General features: G+C 50.0%; 4 protein-coding genes across 4 annotated transcripts; 2 read left to right on the top strand and 2 right to left on the bottom strand.

The window, feature by feature from the left end:
- The first annotated feature begins 107 nt into the window (after positions 1-107).
- On the top strand, positions 108-10110 carry GGS25DRAFT_137210 (mitochondrial protein from FMP27-domain-containing protein). Its single transcript, XM_049256279.1, has 2 exons — positions 108-495; positions 554-10110. Exon 2 carries the CDS (start codon positions 594-596, stop codon positions 9468-9470), a length of 8877 nt encoding a protein of 2958 aa, XP_049120391.1. The 5' UTR covers positions 108-495; positions 554-593; the 3' UTR covers positions 9471-10110.
- Positions 10072-11707, bottom strand: GGS25DRAFT_137321 (ESCRT-2 complex). Its single transcript, XM_049256280.1, has 2 exons — positions 10350-11707; positions 10072-10273 (listed from the first exon to the last, which is right to left on the bottom strand). Exon 1 carries the CDS (start codon positions 11548-11550, stop codon positions 10750-10752), a length of 801 nt encoding a protein of 266 aa, XP_049120390.1. The 5' UTR covers positions 11551-11707; the 3' UTR covers positions 10072-10273; positions 10350-10749.
- A 67-nt stretch (positions 11708-11774) lies between these two features.
- On the top strand, positions 11775-13446 carry GGS25DRAFT_477262 (40S ribosomal protein S16). Its single transcript, XM_049259836.1, has 3 exons — positions 11775-12037; positions 12186-12257; positions 12460-13446. Exons 1-3 carry the CDS (start codon positions 11972-11974, stop codon positions 12748-12750), a joined length of 429 nt encoding a protein of 142 aa, XP_049120389.1. The 5' UTR covers positions 11775-11971; the 3' UTR covers positions 12751-13446.
- A 176-nt stretch (positions 13447-13622) lies between these two features.
- Positions 13623-15512, bottom strand: GGS25DRAFT_477260 (uncharacterized protein). Its single transcript, XM_049259835.1, has one exon. The coding sequence runs from the start codon at positions 15410-15412 to the stop codon at positions 13772-13774; it is 1641 nt and encodes a 546-aa protein (XP_049120388.1). The 5' UTR covers positions 15413-15512; the 3' UTR covers positions 13623-13771.
- Positions 15513-15926: the final 414 nt, after the last annotated feature.

Raw genomic sequence — 15926 nt, 5'->3', positions numbered from 1 at the left:
TAGTGTACATAATTTACAGCACCTACAGTACATATGTAGGTACCTACCTATCTATAGTAGTACCTAATCTCACATTAACGATCTTTTTATTTATTTTTAACTAACAACGATCAACGATCCCTCCCGCCGGTGACAGAACTGCACATGTGTGATGATCCTAACGTTAAACAACTTTGAGGCTCAAGCTTAAGCTCAAAGCTCATGCTTACCTGCGTCGTACCTAGCCGGCTACCTCACCATTAACGGGTCCACGTCGCACGTGCATCTAAGTGCGTAGGAATTTCAAGGTACAATTAAAAAAAAAAAGAGGACAAGTGCAAATTAGGGGAGAACAAAGCCTACATAGTACCTATTCTTACATCCCTTAACCAACATCTTACCTCCTATCCCCTACTTACCTTACCTACCAACCAACTTCGATGTGCAACGAGATGAACCAGCCCCTACTTCGAAGACTCGGATGATGCAGGGAAAGCAAGAAATCAACGGCATCATGTACGAATAAAACTGCTGATACCTACCTCCAAGTGACATACTAATCTCTTATTGTAAGCCAGCAACGCGGGACGCGCCTCGCCTAAGGTGCTTTCGTTATGGCACTCCTAAACCCGACCTTCATATTCGGCCTCCTCCTCCTCCTATACCTATCGTCCTTCGTTCTCTTTGCCGCGCTTCGCATATTAACCGGCATATCCATACAACGAGTTGGATACTTCTCCCTGCGACGACTAGCCTATACCCCTAAAGATGGCATCAAGATCCAGATTCGTGGCCTCGGCCTTAACCTCCACCGCCCAACTTTCTCTCAACCAACTTGGCTTAGCATTGTCGTGAGCGAATTGGTTGTGACGGCGGACATCAAACAGCTTGAGGGCCGCAAAAAATCAGGAGTTGACTCCAGTGGAAGTGAGAGTGAAGATGAGGGAGATAAGGGACTACAAGATGACAAGACCAAGACTCCACCTAAGCATTCCAAGCGGACTACTCCGAAGGACACTCGCAGTGCTACTTGGAAACAGCTCACAAAGCTAAAAGAACGCATAAAGAAGCTTCACCGAAATGTCGATTGGCTTCGCATGGTGGATATGGTGGCCACCGACTCAGCGGTTCACATTGTGGATGTTGGTAAGGTGCAGTTCGGTAGCTTCACCATGGCCCTGGATACACGTAATCGTATGGTCGATCGCGCACGCTTTTTCTTCCAGACCAGATCCGACAAACTCCGGCAACAACAGTCCGCTGAATGGATTGTTACATTGCGAAGTGTCCTGTTCACGGCTAAGGGAGGTGAGGCTATAGAGATATTGGATAGTGCCACCCTCAACATCCATGGATTCCTATACGATGATCTCGACGGGCTTCGAGATGCTGCCATTGCTCTGAAACTTGGGAGAGTCCATATTCCTTACGACGATATGATAAGCTGCATGGAGCGTTTCCAGAAATCCAGGGGTCCATACCAGGCAACCTACAAGCAGGTTGAGTCACTGGAAGTGGCAGTCGACAAGGTCATCCAAGAGATCAGCACGCCTGGCAGTACCGATCAAGAGTTAATGCAGACGGTATCCGATTCGAAAGAGTTTGTGAGCTCTATACTTCGAGGAATCAAGGAAGTTCAATTTGCAGTAAGCTTTGTTAGCTTTACCAAGGAGATAACTGGCGTGAAATCATCAGGACTGCCTTTACTTCTGAATGCCTCTATGAAGGAGGTCGGTATCGACTTGCATCGGTTAGATCCTAAGTCTCCAGCTCATCGAATGTACTTTCCCTCAAAGGATATTGCACATGAAGCTCTGGCTGTTGCGCTCTCAATCTCCGTCGGATTTGACGATGGCAATGGAAAGCCAGAAAGGGTGATATATGTTCCCATGGCCACCACAACGGTGAAAACTACTCTGCCCTCGAAAACCGTAGAGCTCTCTGATGTGGGAAGCGCTGAAGAGAGGAATGCGAACATCCTCTTCGCCAATTCTGTTGTTACTTCACCTTCTATTGATCTAGATCCAAAACATATTCCAGTGCTTCTTGCTCTCCTTCGGCGCCAGCCCAAAGCACCAAAGGCTCGCGTACAACAGAGACACAGGCTTATTTCTCGCCTGCTGCCAAAAGCCAACATCAAGTTTTCTATGCACGAACCAGTCCTAAGGATATCGCTTCCTCCAGTCGAAAAGACCGACGACCCAGACGAATTCGACTTAATAATTTCTTCGATCTCCTCTATTTCTCTAGATCTTGAATCCTTCCATTCGGCAGTAGAAGACATGCATTACTCCTTAGCGTCGTCTATGCGAGTTCAGACGCACCACCTCTATTATCAGACAACCCAAGGCAATCGCTTTGACTTGATTGAAACGGAATCCTTTGACTTAAAGATCCAACTCTCGGCGACTCCTGACGTCCATGTAATTGCCACCGGCCATTTGCAGACTTTTGCCATTCGTATGACTCGTCCTGAAATCACGAATGGTCTACGTCAGATATTTCGCCAGTTGAAGCTGGATACCAAGCCGGACAAGCAGGCAAGATTTAGGACACAAAAGTCGCCAAATGCCGTTCGCGCCTTGCCGCAGTGGCTGCTTCATTTCACAGTGCAGGTTGAGGACTTCAGTGCCGAGGTGACTGGAAGCGACGATGACTTCCCAGGGCTTACCCGAGGCATAGTGTTACAGATGGATTCGTGGTCGGCTGAGTATCGTGCTCAAAGATTAGACACTGTTAAGAACCGGCCAATGTCCAGGAGACGAACAGTGAGTCGGTCATTCCTCCCCGATCCGGAATTTCTGAGCTCCCTTTCTATGCCGCCGTCCCCACGGAAAAAGCAGCAGAGCGACGGCGATGGGCGGAAACTTACGGTTCACACACGTGGTCTGGAAGTTTTCATAATTGAAGCGCCAGAGAAATGGGAAGTAGAGCCGTTTATTCAGATGCCTCGATTTGAAATAGCTCTATCAACGCATAGTGATGCTCAAGGACCGATTCTCCACGTTCATTCTCATATGAAAACCCTCCTTCTCCGCTACTCGCTCTTCCGCCATTATTCAGTGGGTGTTGCCATCATGGTTTTACAAAAGGCGTTCACGAGAGGACCGGAATCGCAAACGGAATCGCAACGTCCAGAACCAGCAAGCCCAAGGACAGGCTACTTAAGCCCGCCCATGGTATCGCCAGATTCGCCAATCGCTAACCAGATGGACGGTTTTCATCGGATTTCGAAGGAGCTCGTTACGTTTGACATCAAGGCTGCTCTGATTCAGGTCAAGGCCGAAATGCCTGATGATCCGCCTTTGATGCTGCAGATCTACGGCGTGGAGGCTGGTCGGCAGAGGTGGTCGTCCCCATTCTTCTTCTCGAAGTTAATACGTCTGTATGCTGGCGCACCTCGAATGCGGGGAGTTTGGGCGCGTATTGCAAGTATCAAGACTATTCGTTTAGATTATCGCGAGTCACGCAGAAAGATGTCATCAGGAGGTTTCCATGATGATAAAATGTTTGACGTAGTGACTGATGCTATACGACTAGCAGTTCCTCACGAACTGATTATTAGTGAGATATCTGACAACATCATCAATGTTATCAAAGCAAGCGAGCAACTTCACCACCGTTTCAAAACTGGCACAAATGAGTACATACTAGAAAAGCCACCGGAGGGCCCCAAGAACGTCCCAAAGATCTCTTTTAGGACCCGTACTCTCTTGTTTGAGCTTGAAGATGGTGCCTTCGAATGGAAACTGGGGGTTATCTACAGAGCTGGACGGGTAGAGCAGCTGCAGCGCCTCGCACGCGAAGAAGCTTTCCGGGTCAAGGCGAAGAAAATACACGAAGAAGAAACAAGAAAAGATTCGCATCGGCTTCGCAATCGATCGGCGATGCCTAGAGGCAGGACCGGTGCTCCGAACACATCCTTCGCGCGTAGCAAGAGTGAGGATGGCCTCTCCAAAATAGGCCGTAGTCAACGGTCTCATAGCGAATCCCAGAACCCTCGGTATGATCCAGAAGCAATACCTAGTATGAGTGGGCGGGCACACGTGTCCATTCAAGAAGCCAGGGTCAAGCTTCACGAGCACAACGCTCAAAGCTGGAAAAAGCGCATTAATCATCACTATGTAATGGCAAGGAACGGCATGAAGGAACTCCGCGGCCTATTCTGGGGCCCGGATCAGCTCCCCGACGATCTTGAGGACAACGAGAAAATCCTCGAAGTGCCCCAGCGACCAGCATTGATGGGTGCAGTCATAACTGATTTGCATGTAGTGATTGATAAGCCATCATTCCCGATGCAAAAGCTACCGGATTTCCTGCATAGTGTCGGGAAAGGGATGCCAAGGGATATGAAGTATTCCCTTTTAATACCCATGAATGTCCAGGTCAGTATGGGCGAATTACGAGTGAGCCTCAGGGATTACCCTCTCCCTCTACTCCATGTCCCTGCCATAAAGCCCGGCCAGTCGACGAAGCTTGCAGCCTTGTCCCTCAAAACGGACTTTGTCATTGCAGAAGAGTACCGGGACAGCTCGTCAAGCCGTAGGATCAAAGTGCAAATCACCCCCCCTGGCAATGCAGAGCCGGGAGTTCCGAATGGAGGCTTCGCGATTGATGTCCGTCGCACCATCGGACCCGTCAAATCCTTCTCGGACATATACGCCGACATCAATACTGCATATCCCACCCGGATCACTTGGGGCCCTTCATATCAGCCAGCTATCCAGGATATGATGATGGCCATCGAGTCATTCACGAAACCACCGTTGGATCTTTCCGAGCGTGTAGGGTTTTGGGATAAGATCAGACTCAGCTTCCATTCCCGCCTTCGAGTAGCATGGAAAGGGGATGGTGATGTGCATCTAGCTCTTAAGGGCTCGAGAGATCCGTATAGTGTCACGGGCGAAGGTGCTGGTTTCTTGCTATGCTGGCGAAACAATGTGAACTGGAACATCCACACCGTAGATGACCCGAAGAAGTTCATGATGGTGAACAGCGACGAATTTGTCCTCGCAGTACCAGATTATAGCCACCAGGTCAGAGAGGCATCGCGCCAGGTTGGAGATGATGAGAGCATGACAAGCGAAAACAGTTTCAAATCCGGCTCTTCGTTCAAGAAGGTGGTCATGAAACTATCTGGAAATGTCCATTGGATGGCTGGGCTTGTCTTCGAAAAGGCCATTGAAGATGGGAAGCGAAATTACCAGTTTAAGCCACATCACGAGGTCATTATGAAGTCCCCTGAGTACAGCGAGGTGGGCGATGATGGCCTCCCGTATGATGCTTTCCGAGGCTTTAGGAGTGAACATATACATCTTTCCATCGCAGTAAGAGCACCGGCTGATCGAGATTGGGCTTCATCTGAAGTTCAGTCATCGAAAAGCTATAACACTGTGCATCTAACTCCGCGGTTCTTCACCCATTTCTTTGCCTGGTGGTCTCTTTTCAGTGGCCCGATGTCACTTCCTGTTCGTCAAGGGTCTTTGTGGCCTGGAAGAGAAAAGACCAGCAAAAAGTTTGGAAGACATCTCGGTACGATCAAGTACGACCTTCTCTTGGCTCCGTTGTTCCTTAGTCATATATACAAGCATAAAGATGTCGAAGACTATTCCGAGACCTCTGTATCGGCTACAGGCATTAAAGTTCGATTCGACAGCTTCATGCTCGACATCCACCAACGCCGGGAGGAGTTCAACACCCGGGATCAGGGTCGCAAAACGAACGGCAGAACAACCGGCATGAAGATGAACGCAGCTCAGCTCGATCTAGTATCCGCAGATGTCCGTGCCGTTTCTGCTAGTATGAAGGGAACGACAACTGAGGCCATCAAGAAGAATTCAGTTTCAACTCTAATCACGCAACAAGAGGACGACGGTACCGACCTTTCTCATTTCACCATTCCCGACAACGATTTCAGTTGGGTCGACATGGACGATTTTGTTGAGCTTGATTGGATCCTGCCCTCGGAACCTAACCCAGACACAAAGATCTTGCCTTTAGTCTTCGCCCCCCGTGTTACCTACTTCAGACAGACCGACATTGAAGGTATCATAGATGGTGACCCAGATCGCACGAGTCCATTTGGCGACGAACCCACACATCTTTGTATAATGAGCCAAGATGATGATCCTAGGAGGGTTCAAGCTCAGCTCATTCAGTCTCGGTTGGACCAATTACGCACTCAGATTACCGCCAATACACGGAATCTAGGGGATGCTGAACTACGCGTGGTTCGGGATAATGGCAACGATCCAGATCTGAAGTCGGACTTTGAAATGCTTAGCAAACATGCTACCGTCTTGGAAGAGAAACGATCGTTTATGGAAGACATGCTGCAACAAATGGCTATCAACGCATCCAATAATGATCAAGACGGTCCAGGAGGCTACGAAGCTACGAGCAATGAATCTCAAGAATGGACGGACATTGGGGACGGAAAGATCAGAGTACCAGCAGGGGCAGAATTCGCAAGTGACTTCAAAAACAGATTTGTTATCCACAATATGCAGCTGAAATGGAACAACCTGCTGCGAAATATCATCCTCCGATATAGCCACCAAGTGAGCCAACGCCGCGGTTTTGTCTACTACTTATCTCGGCCGGCCGTTAAATTCATCCTGGACATCGTCGAAGAACAAACCAGGGCCAAACAAAATAGCAAGCCTGCCAGCACAGCACCTAACGACACACAAGCGCCTTCATCTACGGCCAGCGGTGGGCAGGCCGGTGATACTGATCCAGATATTGAATATCGCATCAAACAGATTTTAAGAGATGGCAGAAAATATGTTGATGCCGATGGATATTCAGTGTCTGAAGGACCCGTCAATACGAACATGGAAGATATTACTAGCGGCATTGCTGAAGAATTCGCTCCTCAGAATTCATACCACGTCCGTTTGATCGCACCGCAGATACAACTTCAAAGCGAGAAGAACAAGAAACACGTGGTGCTGATCACAGCCAAAGGAATGGACCTCAAAGTGGTCGAGGTTATGGAGAAGGCCAGACTGTTTGATCAGGTCAGCGGATTGGTCCAACGACGATTTTTGCTTAGGATGGATAGTGCACAGTTCTTCGTGACACACCAAAAATGGTTCTCTGGCCAACTTCTAACCATGTACTCGGGTAACACGTATGGTACACCTGCCGGTTCGTCGTGGCCTCCCTGGGTACCCATGGAAGTCATGTACGATTTCCAATCCGACCCTTTCGGGTTCAAGAGAGTTGTGCAGAAGACATCGGCTATGCTGAGATTCGACAAGTTCAATACTCTCAGATTGAAGTATAACGATGAGGTCAACAGCGAATCTAATCCCCTCGCAGCAGAGAGCACCGAAAGCAGGATGGACAACCTCTGGGTAGAGTTTCCTCAGGCTAGGGCTCTCTGCAATTCATCGCAATACTACGCCGTATACGTCATTGTGCTCGACTTGCTCATGTATAGCGAGCCTCTGGAGAAGACGAGAAATGAGAGGTTGGAGAAGATCATACTGGCGTCAGACTTCAGCGACCTCCGAGGGACACCAGAAATGGTTACCAAGTTACAAGAGCGCATTCGGCAACTAGAAGATATCAAGGCGCACTTCCAGGTTCATTCGAAATATCTTGACAGGAAGGGATGGCAAGATAGACTACTCCTAGAACGTGACCTCGCTGCCTGTGAGGATGAGTTGTTCTTTATGATGAAAGCCATCACCACCTCGCAACGAAAGTTCGACAACGCATCGCAGAGCAACGCCTTGCTGAGATGGACTATTTCGGCAAAGGAAATTGTCTGGCATCTCATTCGAGATAATAACGAACCCCTGGTTGAATTGCAATTGAGAGACGTAGAGTACGACCGGACCGATAACTCGGACGGTTCGCATGTCAATTTAATGCAAGTCGGCAAAGTGTTGGGCTTAAATCTCATGCCCGATGCGATCTATCCAGAAATGGTTGCGCCCTACTATGAAGACGAAAAGGCAGCCCTAGCCAGCTTAGATGGGATTCAAATGGTTCGTGTCTACTGGCACATGCTGGAGGCCATTGCAGGTATACCTGTGATGGACCACTTCGAAGTCAACTTGTTTCCTCTCAAGATCCAACTAGAGCACGAGGTGGGGAAGAAGCTCTTTGAATATATATTCCCTGAAATGGATGAGGATCAGGCCGACGACGAGACTGATTCACCCCTCATTTTCAAATCAACCTTCCTTGGTGATGCGGAGGACGAAAATATACCAGATGAAGCTACGCCTAACTCTAGTAGACTTGGTGCTTCGCTCTCTGAAGAGCCTTCATTTTCCACGCGGGCAGGGTCTTTGGACCTTCGACTACGGCCGACCATGACCTTGGATCCACGCCAGTCTGATGAAGGCGACCAGAAGCTCAAGGCAGCTAGTGTTCATTCGGGTGACGGTGGCAGTGTGTTCCGCCTTTTCGGTCAAAAGACGCTGAGCAAGAAGCCATCACATGAATCTCTCCAGTCCAGCAATCCTCCGCAACAGAAGGCGGTAATCGGCCGAGCGGCGACGATTGCTTCAGTCAGCGGCGAGAATAAGAAGGGTGGTCGGTTCGGACTCTCCCGAAAAGCTGCTAATTCCGAGGACAAACCATCGGATGATCTCACAAAGATGATGGCGCGCGCCTCCAGTTACATGACATTTGCGTATATCAAGATGCCATCAGTTGTTCTATGCCTCAGCTACAAGGGCAAAGGCGAACGAAATCTGGAAGATGTACACGACTTTGTTTTCCGGCTGCCTATAATCGAATACCGCAACAAGACCTGGTCCAATCTCGACCTCGCCCTAGCTCTGAAATCTCGTGTGATCAAGGCTCTGATCTCTCATACCGGCGCCATTATTGGAAACAAGTTCAGCAAGCATCGACCCAATATAGCACAACAAAGCAAGTTGAGGGAGCTTGCTACTAGCAACGTCCTACTTGCAACACCGTCTATACCTAACAGCGGCGAAAATAGTGATGATTCGTCAAGCTTGCATGGAACTAGCCCGGCTGATTATTCGCAATCACCGCCGAGAAGCATAACAAGCGCCCATTCGAACATCCCGGGGCCGCAGCGATCGAACAGTCGAAGCTCTAGTGTCACTTCATCGCGCTCATATAGTCGCTCTCTTTATAGCAACACGGACAATAATAGCCGCACTGCACCACCTTTGCCCTCATTTGTCAAGATGAGGCCACCAACCCCGACAGAACGAACGAACACTGGTCTAGGGATTGACTTTCCGCCTCGGCCAAGTACCAGCGCGAGTATGAGCCTAAGTCCATTCCAAACATTGACGAAAAGCGTCACCACAGTCAATGACAAGGATAAACAGAAGTCGGGCAACTCCGGATTCTTCAAGGGAAAGTTAAACGCCTTTACAAACCGGCTAAAGGATCGAGATAACAGTAACGCCAAGAACACCCACGAGGACGAGCCCGAGCCCGAGCCCGAGCCCGAGGGGGCGGAAGAGTACGAAAGCGAAGGAGACAAATGAAAAGACCAAGTTGAATGGAAGGAGATCCTTTTGACAACATAATCAAGCTTCGTCGAGAATATTCGAATAATAATCAATGATACCCCCCAAGAGTTAGAAGGACCCAATAGGTGGTTTTTATAAGTTGGACGAGGTGGACATGTATAAATAATTGGATTCCAACCCCCACAAAGAAACAAAGAACCCCTGGCTGTTTGCTCGAGCTTGGGTACCTCTTGCTGGTCACGATCGCCTTGCACTTTCGAATTCGCTACGAGCAGTCCACTATATACTGTCTTCTTTTTATTCCATTCGAAGTCGGAGACGGGTGGACAGACGATGCTACACTATATAAACCAGTAGCAAACCCCTCGAGACTAGCAGAGTCAAGCCAGAGACACACAGACAGACCTAGTTGGCGAATCCTAATCTGTACGTACCTAGGTAACGCATGGTTCACTATGTACAATACCTATATGTCGATATATGCGAAGACCTGGCCAACTCTTTACCATGATTGGTTTGTTGGTTGGTTAACCAGGCAAGCGGGTAGGCTAGGAGTCAGGTAGAAGGAATGGAAAGGAGAAAAAAGGATGGGATTAGAAAGGAAGAAGAAAGAAAGAAAAAGAAGAAACATTTGCATCGGTGGAAACTGAAAAACGAAGCGTATATGTAATGTGTTCTTGATAGTTCAATAAGTATAATTAATTACTTCAATTTAATGAATTGTGATATTGATTAGGTACACTGCCTGTCTGAATGGCTGTGGTGAATAGTGCCGAGGTGGGTGTTAGGAGTGTTTTTTATTATACGGCTCCCAACGACTGTGTCGTAGAATCAGTAAGATACGTACCTAGGCACCCAGTCGACATGACACTGCCACTCCTGGAAAGCCTTAACTAGAGTGATTGATTGTTTACCCATAACTTATCCGTACCCTTGACCGAATACCTAATACCGAGTTCTCGGTGGCGCCGTAGCTGGTCGAGTGCCCTCGACATCTTACGTTGCGTGAACGCTGCGTATGCGACTAGTTATATAAGTAGCTAGATAGTGGCCGTGGGGGTGTGCAGAGTGGACAATCGAGGGATGGCAACCACTTCCTTCTCGAGTTAATGGCCAATATCCTCATTCCTCTCTGCCTATCAAGATAACTCTTTCTCCGTAATATCCCGAGTGCCTAAGTTACTGATCTCGGTCGACTGGGCAACAGGCTAGGCTGTAGTGGTTCATGTCCTGCAGCTTGGCTTCTCGAACTAATCGATGAATTCCTTGGGCCTAAAGCTCGTTTGTTTTATCATCACCCCCCAGTCGCAACAGCGCCGTCAACATCCAACATGAACCCGGGGCTCCAGTACTCCCACTCAGCAGCCTGCTTATCAACCCAGAGCATGCCCTCGCCAAGGAGGTCGTCAAGCGCGGTCTGCGCGCGGGCGCGGGACCAGCGCAGGTTGAGCATGAGCATGTTGACGGCGACGTAGCCGAGCAGCTGCACCGCCTCCAGCACCGCGGTCTGGTCCGTGTTGAGCTCCTTGGGTATGGAGCGGATGTACGCCTTGTTGCCGAGCCGCACGACCGCGTACGCCGAGCCCAGGGGCTGCAAGGTTCCCACCGCCCGCAACACGTCGTCCTCGCTCACCTCGGGCGACCCCTCCATCCGCCCCCGCTGCAGCCGCTCCCGCACCTCGCGCACGCCCAGCAGGCCCCCGTTCTCCCCGCGCGTCGCGCCGCACACCTCGACGACGCGCACCGCGAGCTCGAAGTAGAAGTCGTTGACCGTCCGGCCCAGCAGCTGCGCCCACAGGCTGCTTCCGCCGCTGCCACCGCCACCGCCACCTCCGGAGCTGGAGGAAGAGGAGGCGAGCGGGTCGACGCCGATGGCGGTGCACATGCGCGCGAACTGCGCGCGGAAGGAGGGGTCCGAGCGGATGTCCTTGGCGTGCGTCTGCGCGAACTGCTGCAGGAGGGAGCGGAAGACGGACAGCTGGTTCTCGAGGGCCTGGGCGTCGCTGGAGCGGAGCGAGTTGCCGTGCGAGGCGAACTGTTTGGAGGTGAGGCGCGAGCGGTCGAAGGCTGCGAGGCCGACGCCTTTGCGGGACATTTTTATTTTTATTTTTTCTCTGCGGTGTGTGTATGTAGGTGGGTGTTTGGTGTTTGGTGTATGTAGATGAGAGGAAAGGAAAGGAGGATGTTTATGAGGTTTAAGATGAAGAAGGTGAGGTCCGACCCCCTTTGGCTTGGTTGTAAGTTACTTGACTTACATAAGCATGAACGGGAGCATTGAACTCAACTTGTCTCCACCGGGAATTCTTCGGCTGTCCCACCATCTTCCCAAACGGGCATTAGCGTATTTGGAGGGCACAAACCCTTTTTCGAGCATTTTCGGCAAAAGTACCTGCCAAAATTCAACTCCCGACCCAATTCAACAAAATCTTTCTGACCAAAGTCAAGTCACGTCAATTCCCGGTTGCGAATCCCTTCAACACCACCTTTAAAATCTCCACAAAGACAAATCCGCAACCATGTCTTCCCAAAGCGTCCAGTGCTTCGGCAAGAAGAAGACGGCTACTGCTGTCGCCCACTGCAAGGTTAGTTAACCCTAGTAGTCCCTTGCGATGTATGATATTTTGGGGGGGAGGGAGGAGATACCAGTTTGGAATGGACAAGATGGATGTTGATCTCGATGTCCATGTTATTGAAGAATGAAATACTGACAAATTCATCCTCTACTCTTAGTCCGGTCAAGGTCTCATCAAGGTCAACGGCCGACCGTTATCCCTCGTTCAGCCCGAGGTTCTGCGATTCAAGGTACGAAACGAATATTCTATTCCATTTACGAATACAACCACCAATCCCTTCAATCATCATCATATTCATCATCATAAACCGATTATTGTCTTTCGAACGTTCTATGCTCTGGTTGCCCGTTACGCGCTACGCGAAAAACAATATCAATTATCTACATAAAAAAGACATGGAAACATTAAACAGAAACTAACAAGATCCTTAGGTCTACGAACCTCTTTTGATCGTTGGCCTTGACAAGTTCGCCAATGTCGACATCCGCGTCCGTGTCACCGGTGGTGGTCACACTTCCCAGGTTTACGCCGTCCGTCAGGCCATCGCCAAGGCCCTGATCGCCTACTACCAGAAGTTCGTCGACGAGCACAGCAAGAACCACCTAAAGCAAGCTCTCGTCCAGTACGACCGAACCCTCCTCGTTGCCGACAACCGTCGCTGCGAGCCCAAGAAGTTCGGTGGTCCCGGTGCCCGCGCCAGATACCAAAAGTCTTACCGTTAAAGCCTTTCCGGGCTTTGGCGGTTTGGGATATTCGGTGCGCGGAAACAGGCGATGGTTTGGGGGAGAGGGAAGGAAAACAAACCACCGGTCTCTCTCTATTGGGGAAGTTCGACGACATGGAATGGAAAGAAAAATGCGGTCAATTCAAGAGACACGGAACGGGTTTTGCCCTGGCCCTCTTCTCCTTTTTGCAACAAATCAGGACGGCTATGGCGGTGGTCGGACCTCTGGAGTCTTGAGAACAGGGAATAAATTCCTTCGCGAGGGCTATATCTCTATGGGTGCCTTCTCGCTTATTATGCATTTGCATGGCCTGGTTGTAAAGGGATTAGGCGAATGAAACAACAAAACTTTTCTAAAACAAAAGTTATCCTCTTAATGACCCCATTAATGACTCCAAAGTAGCCGGGTATGCTCGTTGAAAGTGAGGCGTCCAGGGGACAGCTTTCTCCATCGAGTACTTGACTATTGTCTCGTGATACCCCCCTTAAGTGACTCTAAATTAAGCATAGGATGGACTCTCCTCCCATATTCTCCTCCCTCGCATATTTGTTATGAGGAATACTCGTGATCAACATGATAGCATAACTACGCGTTGTTGTATACCTATCTAGCCATCCAGACACGGAATGGACCCCAACTAGAACCCCATAACCCCAGTCAACATTACACTAGATGATGGCATCTAGGTATCCATTAAAGCCAGTACCTACCCATGAAGAACTACTATGTATAAGCGGTAGGCAGGCAGGCAGGCAGGCAGGCAGGCAGGCAGGCAGGTGCCTGGGGTATATACTTCATAAAAGCTGTCTACCTACGTATTACAAACATAATACAGAATACACAGACGAACCTAGAAAATGGGTTGTCTATAGATTAGATTAGATTAGATTAGATTAGATTAGATTAGATTAGGTAGGTGTTACAGCGAGCATATCACGAGGATATTTTTGTTTCCTCGTACTCGTATTCGCCTACGTCTTCGTCAACGTCTTTATCCTCGTCCTCGTCCTCGTCCTCATCACCCATCCCACGAAACCAAGCCAGCCTCCCTGCCACCAGGGTCCAGCTCGACAACGACGGGCGCAAAGTCGCCGCGCTCATCCTCGTCCTCGAAATCGGAGAGCTCGGCCTCGACGACCTCGCCGTCCTCGAGCATGAGGGTGCCGGAGCGGAGATACTGTCCCCGCAGATCCCAGCCGAGGCGCCAGAGCCAGGACTCGAGGGAGGCGAAGGCGGCGCCGACGGCCTGCTGGTCGGGGGCGATGCGGTCGCCGAGGGCGAGGAGGGACTCGTTGAGGCGGGCCTTGTAGGTCACGAGGGCCTTTTGCAGGGCCTTGGCGTTGCTGGGCATCATCTCGAGGATGTCGCCCTCGAGGTGGCGGTCGTTGTAGACGAGCTGGGCGTGGAAGGTCTGGATGAGGTGCAGGGCGAGCTGGGGGCGGGAGGTGGCGAGGTCGAAGGTGCGGAAGACGAGCTTGGTGGCGTAGAACCACCATTGCTCTAGGCAGGAGAAGTTTCCGAGGTGCATGCCGGTTAGGAAGGCGAAGGAGAGCTCGCCGACTAGGTCTGAGGGTCGCCGGTTATCTATGGAGCTATTTTCGCTGTCGTTATTGGTGTTTTCGAGCGTGTCGAGAACGAATTGGGTAGGGTCTAAAGCTTGCCGTGTCCGTTCGCGACCTTCGGCTGTCGGACTGATGAGGGGTTTGTTCATGGGGAACATGAAGCGAAGTTCTGATTTGTCGCTGGCGTAGAGGCGCGCTTCTTCAGCCATGGTTGTCTCGCCAGCTATGCGATCTAAAGTGGTGACTGGCCAGCTTCTCTGCACCTTGCCCGTGATTCGGTTGAGCAGGTCGGCGTCTATCGTCGACGTAAGCTGAGACCAGATTGTGTCGTTGCTCAAGAAGGATGGAAGATTGTCGGCTTCTTGGTTTGGTGGCGGCAGGAGTGCTCCCGACGTGGCTGCTTGTAATTTATAAGGCGAAAGGTTGCTATAGATCTGCTCTAGCCTCTCCCTTTGAAATCTCTCCTCGGCTTGGCTGGCGGGATCGCTCAAGACCTCGTTGAATTTGTCCCACTGCTTGACGTAAACCTCCGCACGTTCTTTCTCTGCTCTCCTGGGGGTGATGATCCAGTATGCGCTCCGCGTAGATGTCAATTCGGAGGGGGCCACCCATACAAGATGGGTGCCGGGTGGAATGTCGCGAAAGCCCGGGAAGGGTGTTTTCGTCGAGAAGGACATGGTGTCACATCCGACGGTGAAGTTCGCGGGTAAATCATCTAGAATGAGGACATCGCCACCGGTGGGGGAAGCATATCCTCCGGATTCCGTCGCCGCTGGCGATAACTCCATAGCGATATTGGTAGGATGTTTTGCAGGATCTTTAGTAGGATTTTCTATAGGAGGATCTTCTGTATCTGTAGGTCGGTTGACTCGTAAAGAGCCAAAGGGCAAAGCGCCAATGGCAGGAAGGTCCTCGACTGATTTGGCTGCTTTAATGGGATGCAAATTTGAAGAGTTCTGGTTTGGTATCATTTGGGAGGACAAGCGATCGGGAGTTGGAGGTGGATAGATCTCAACCGTTACCCCACAATTACCCGGCCTCGACTTGATGCTATGTGGGTCTACATTCGGGATGGAAGAAAGTATAGTAGCCGTCATCGTTAGTAGCTTCTATTGTACTGATACTCTAATGTTAATTTTACTCGAAGTCCATGATCATGAAAAAAAAAAAAAAAAAAAAAAAAAAAGGTTAAATTTTTAATCAAAAGGAAACATCAGAGCATTTGAAGGAAAACTGGTGATTTTCAGGGTCCTTCCTGAAACAGAATGACGTTGATAGGTATGACTGGAAGGAACCCTGGAGGCTTCGGGAACACGGTATATGATAGATACTATGTAGTAGGTATTACATGTAGTAGCTTCCCATTTACATGCCATAGTAGGCATACGTCATATCATGTAGCACCTACCCCTCCATCGCCTATCCCGCCTACATCAACACCTCAACACCTCAACATCTCAACACCTCAAATACAGTCGTCGTCGTATCGCTGCCGTATCAAATGTCATCATCGTGAAGGAAGACGGTGCGGTCGGTTCGACAGGTGTAACTATACCAATAAATATGATAATGTGAAAAGTGACTGTTCCCCCAATTCTACTCTGCCACGTC

Source organism: Hypoxylon fragiforme, assembly GCF_022984875.1.
Source record: "Hypoxylon fragiforme strain CBS 206.31 chromosome Unknown GGS25scaffold_2, whole genome shotgun sequence".
In the NCBI taxonomy this organism is placed as follows: Eukaryota; Fungi; Ascomycota; class Sordariomycetes; order Xylariales; family Hypoxylaceae; genus Hypoxylon; species Hypoxylon fragiforme.
This window is presented reverse-complemented; position numbering and strand designations above follow the sequence as displayed.

Excerpts from the sequence above, each read along its gene's own strand:
- GGS25DRAFT_137210 (XM_049256279.1), top strand. The coding sequence starts at position 594 with ATGGCACTCCTAAACCCGACCTTCATATTCGGCCTCCTCCTCCTCCTA.
- GGS25DRAFT_137321 (XM_049256280.1), bottom strand. The coding sequence starts at position 11,550 with ATGTCCCGCAAAGGCGTCGGCCTCGCAGCCTTCGACCGCTCGCGCCTC.
- GGS25DRAFT_477262 (XM_049259836.1), top strand. The coding sequence starts at position 11,972 with ATGTCTTCCCAAAGCGTCCAGTGCTTCGGCAAGAAGAAGACGGCTACT. Across the intron at positions 12,038-12,185 it reads CTGCTGTCGCCCACTGCAAG|TCCGGTCAAGGTCTCATCAA; the intron begins GTTAGTTAACCC and ends CTCTACTCTTAG. Across the intron at positions 12,258-12,459 it reads CCGAGGTTCTGCGATTCAAG|GTCTACGAACCTCTTTTGAT; the intron begins GTACGAAACGAA and ends CAAGATCCTTAG.
- GGS25DRAFT_477260 (XM_049259835.1), bottom strand. The coding sequence starts at position 15,412 with ATGACGGCTACTATACTTTCTTCCATCCCGAATGTAGACCCACATAGC.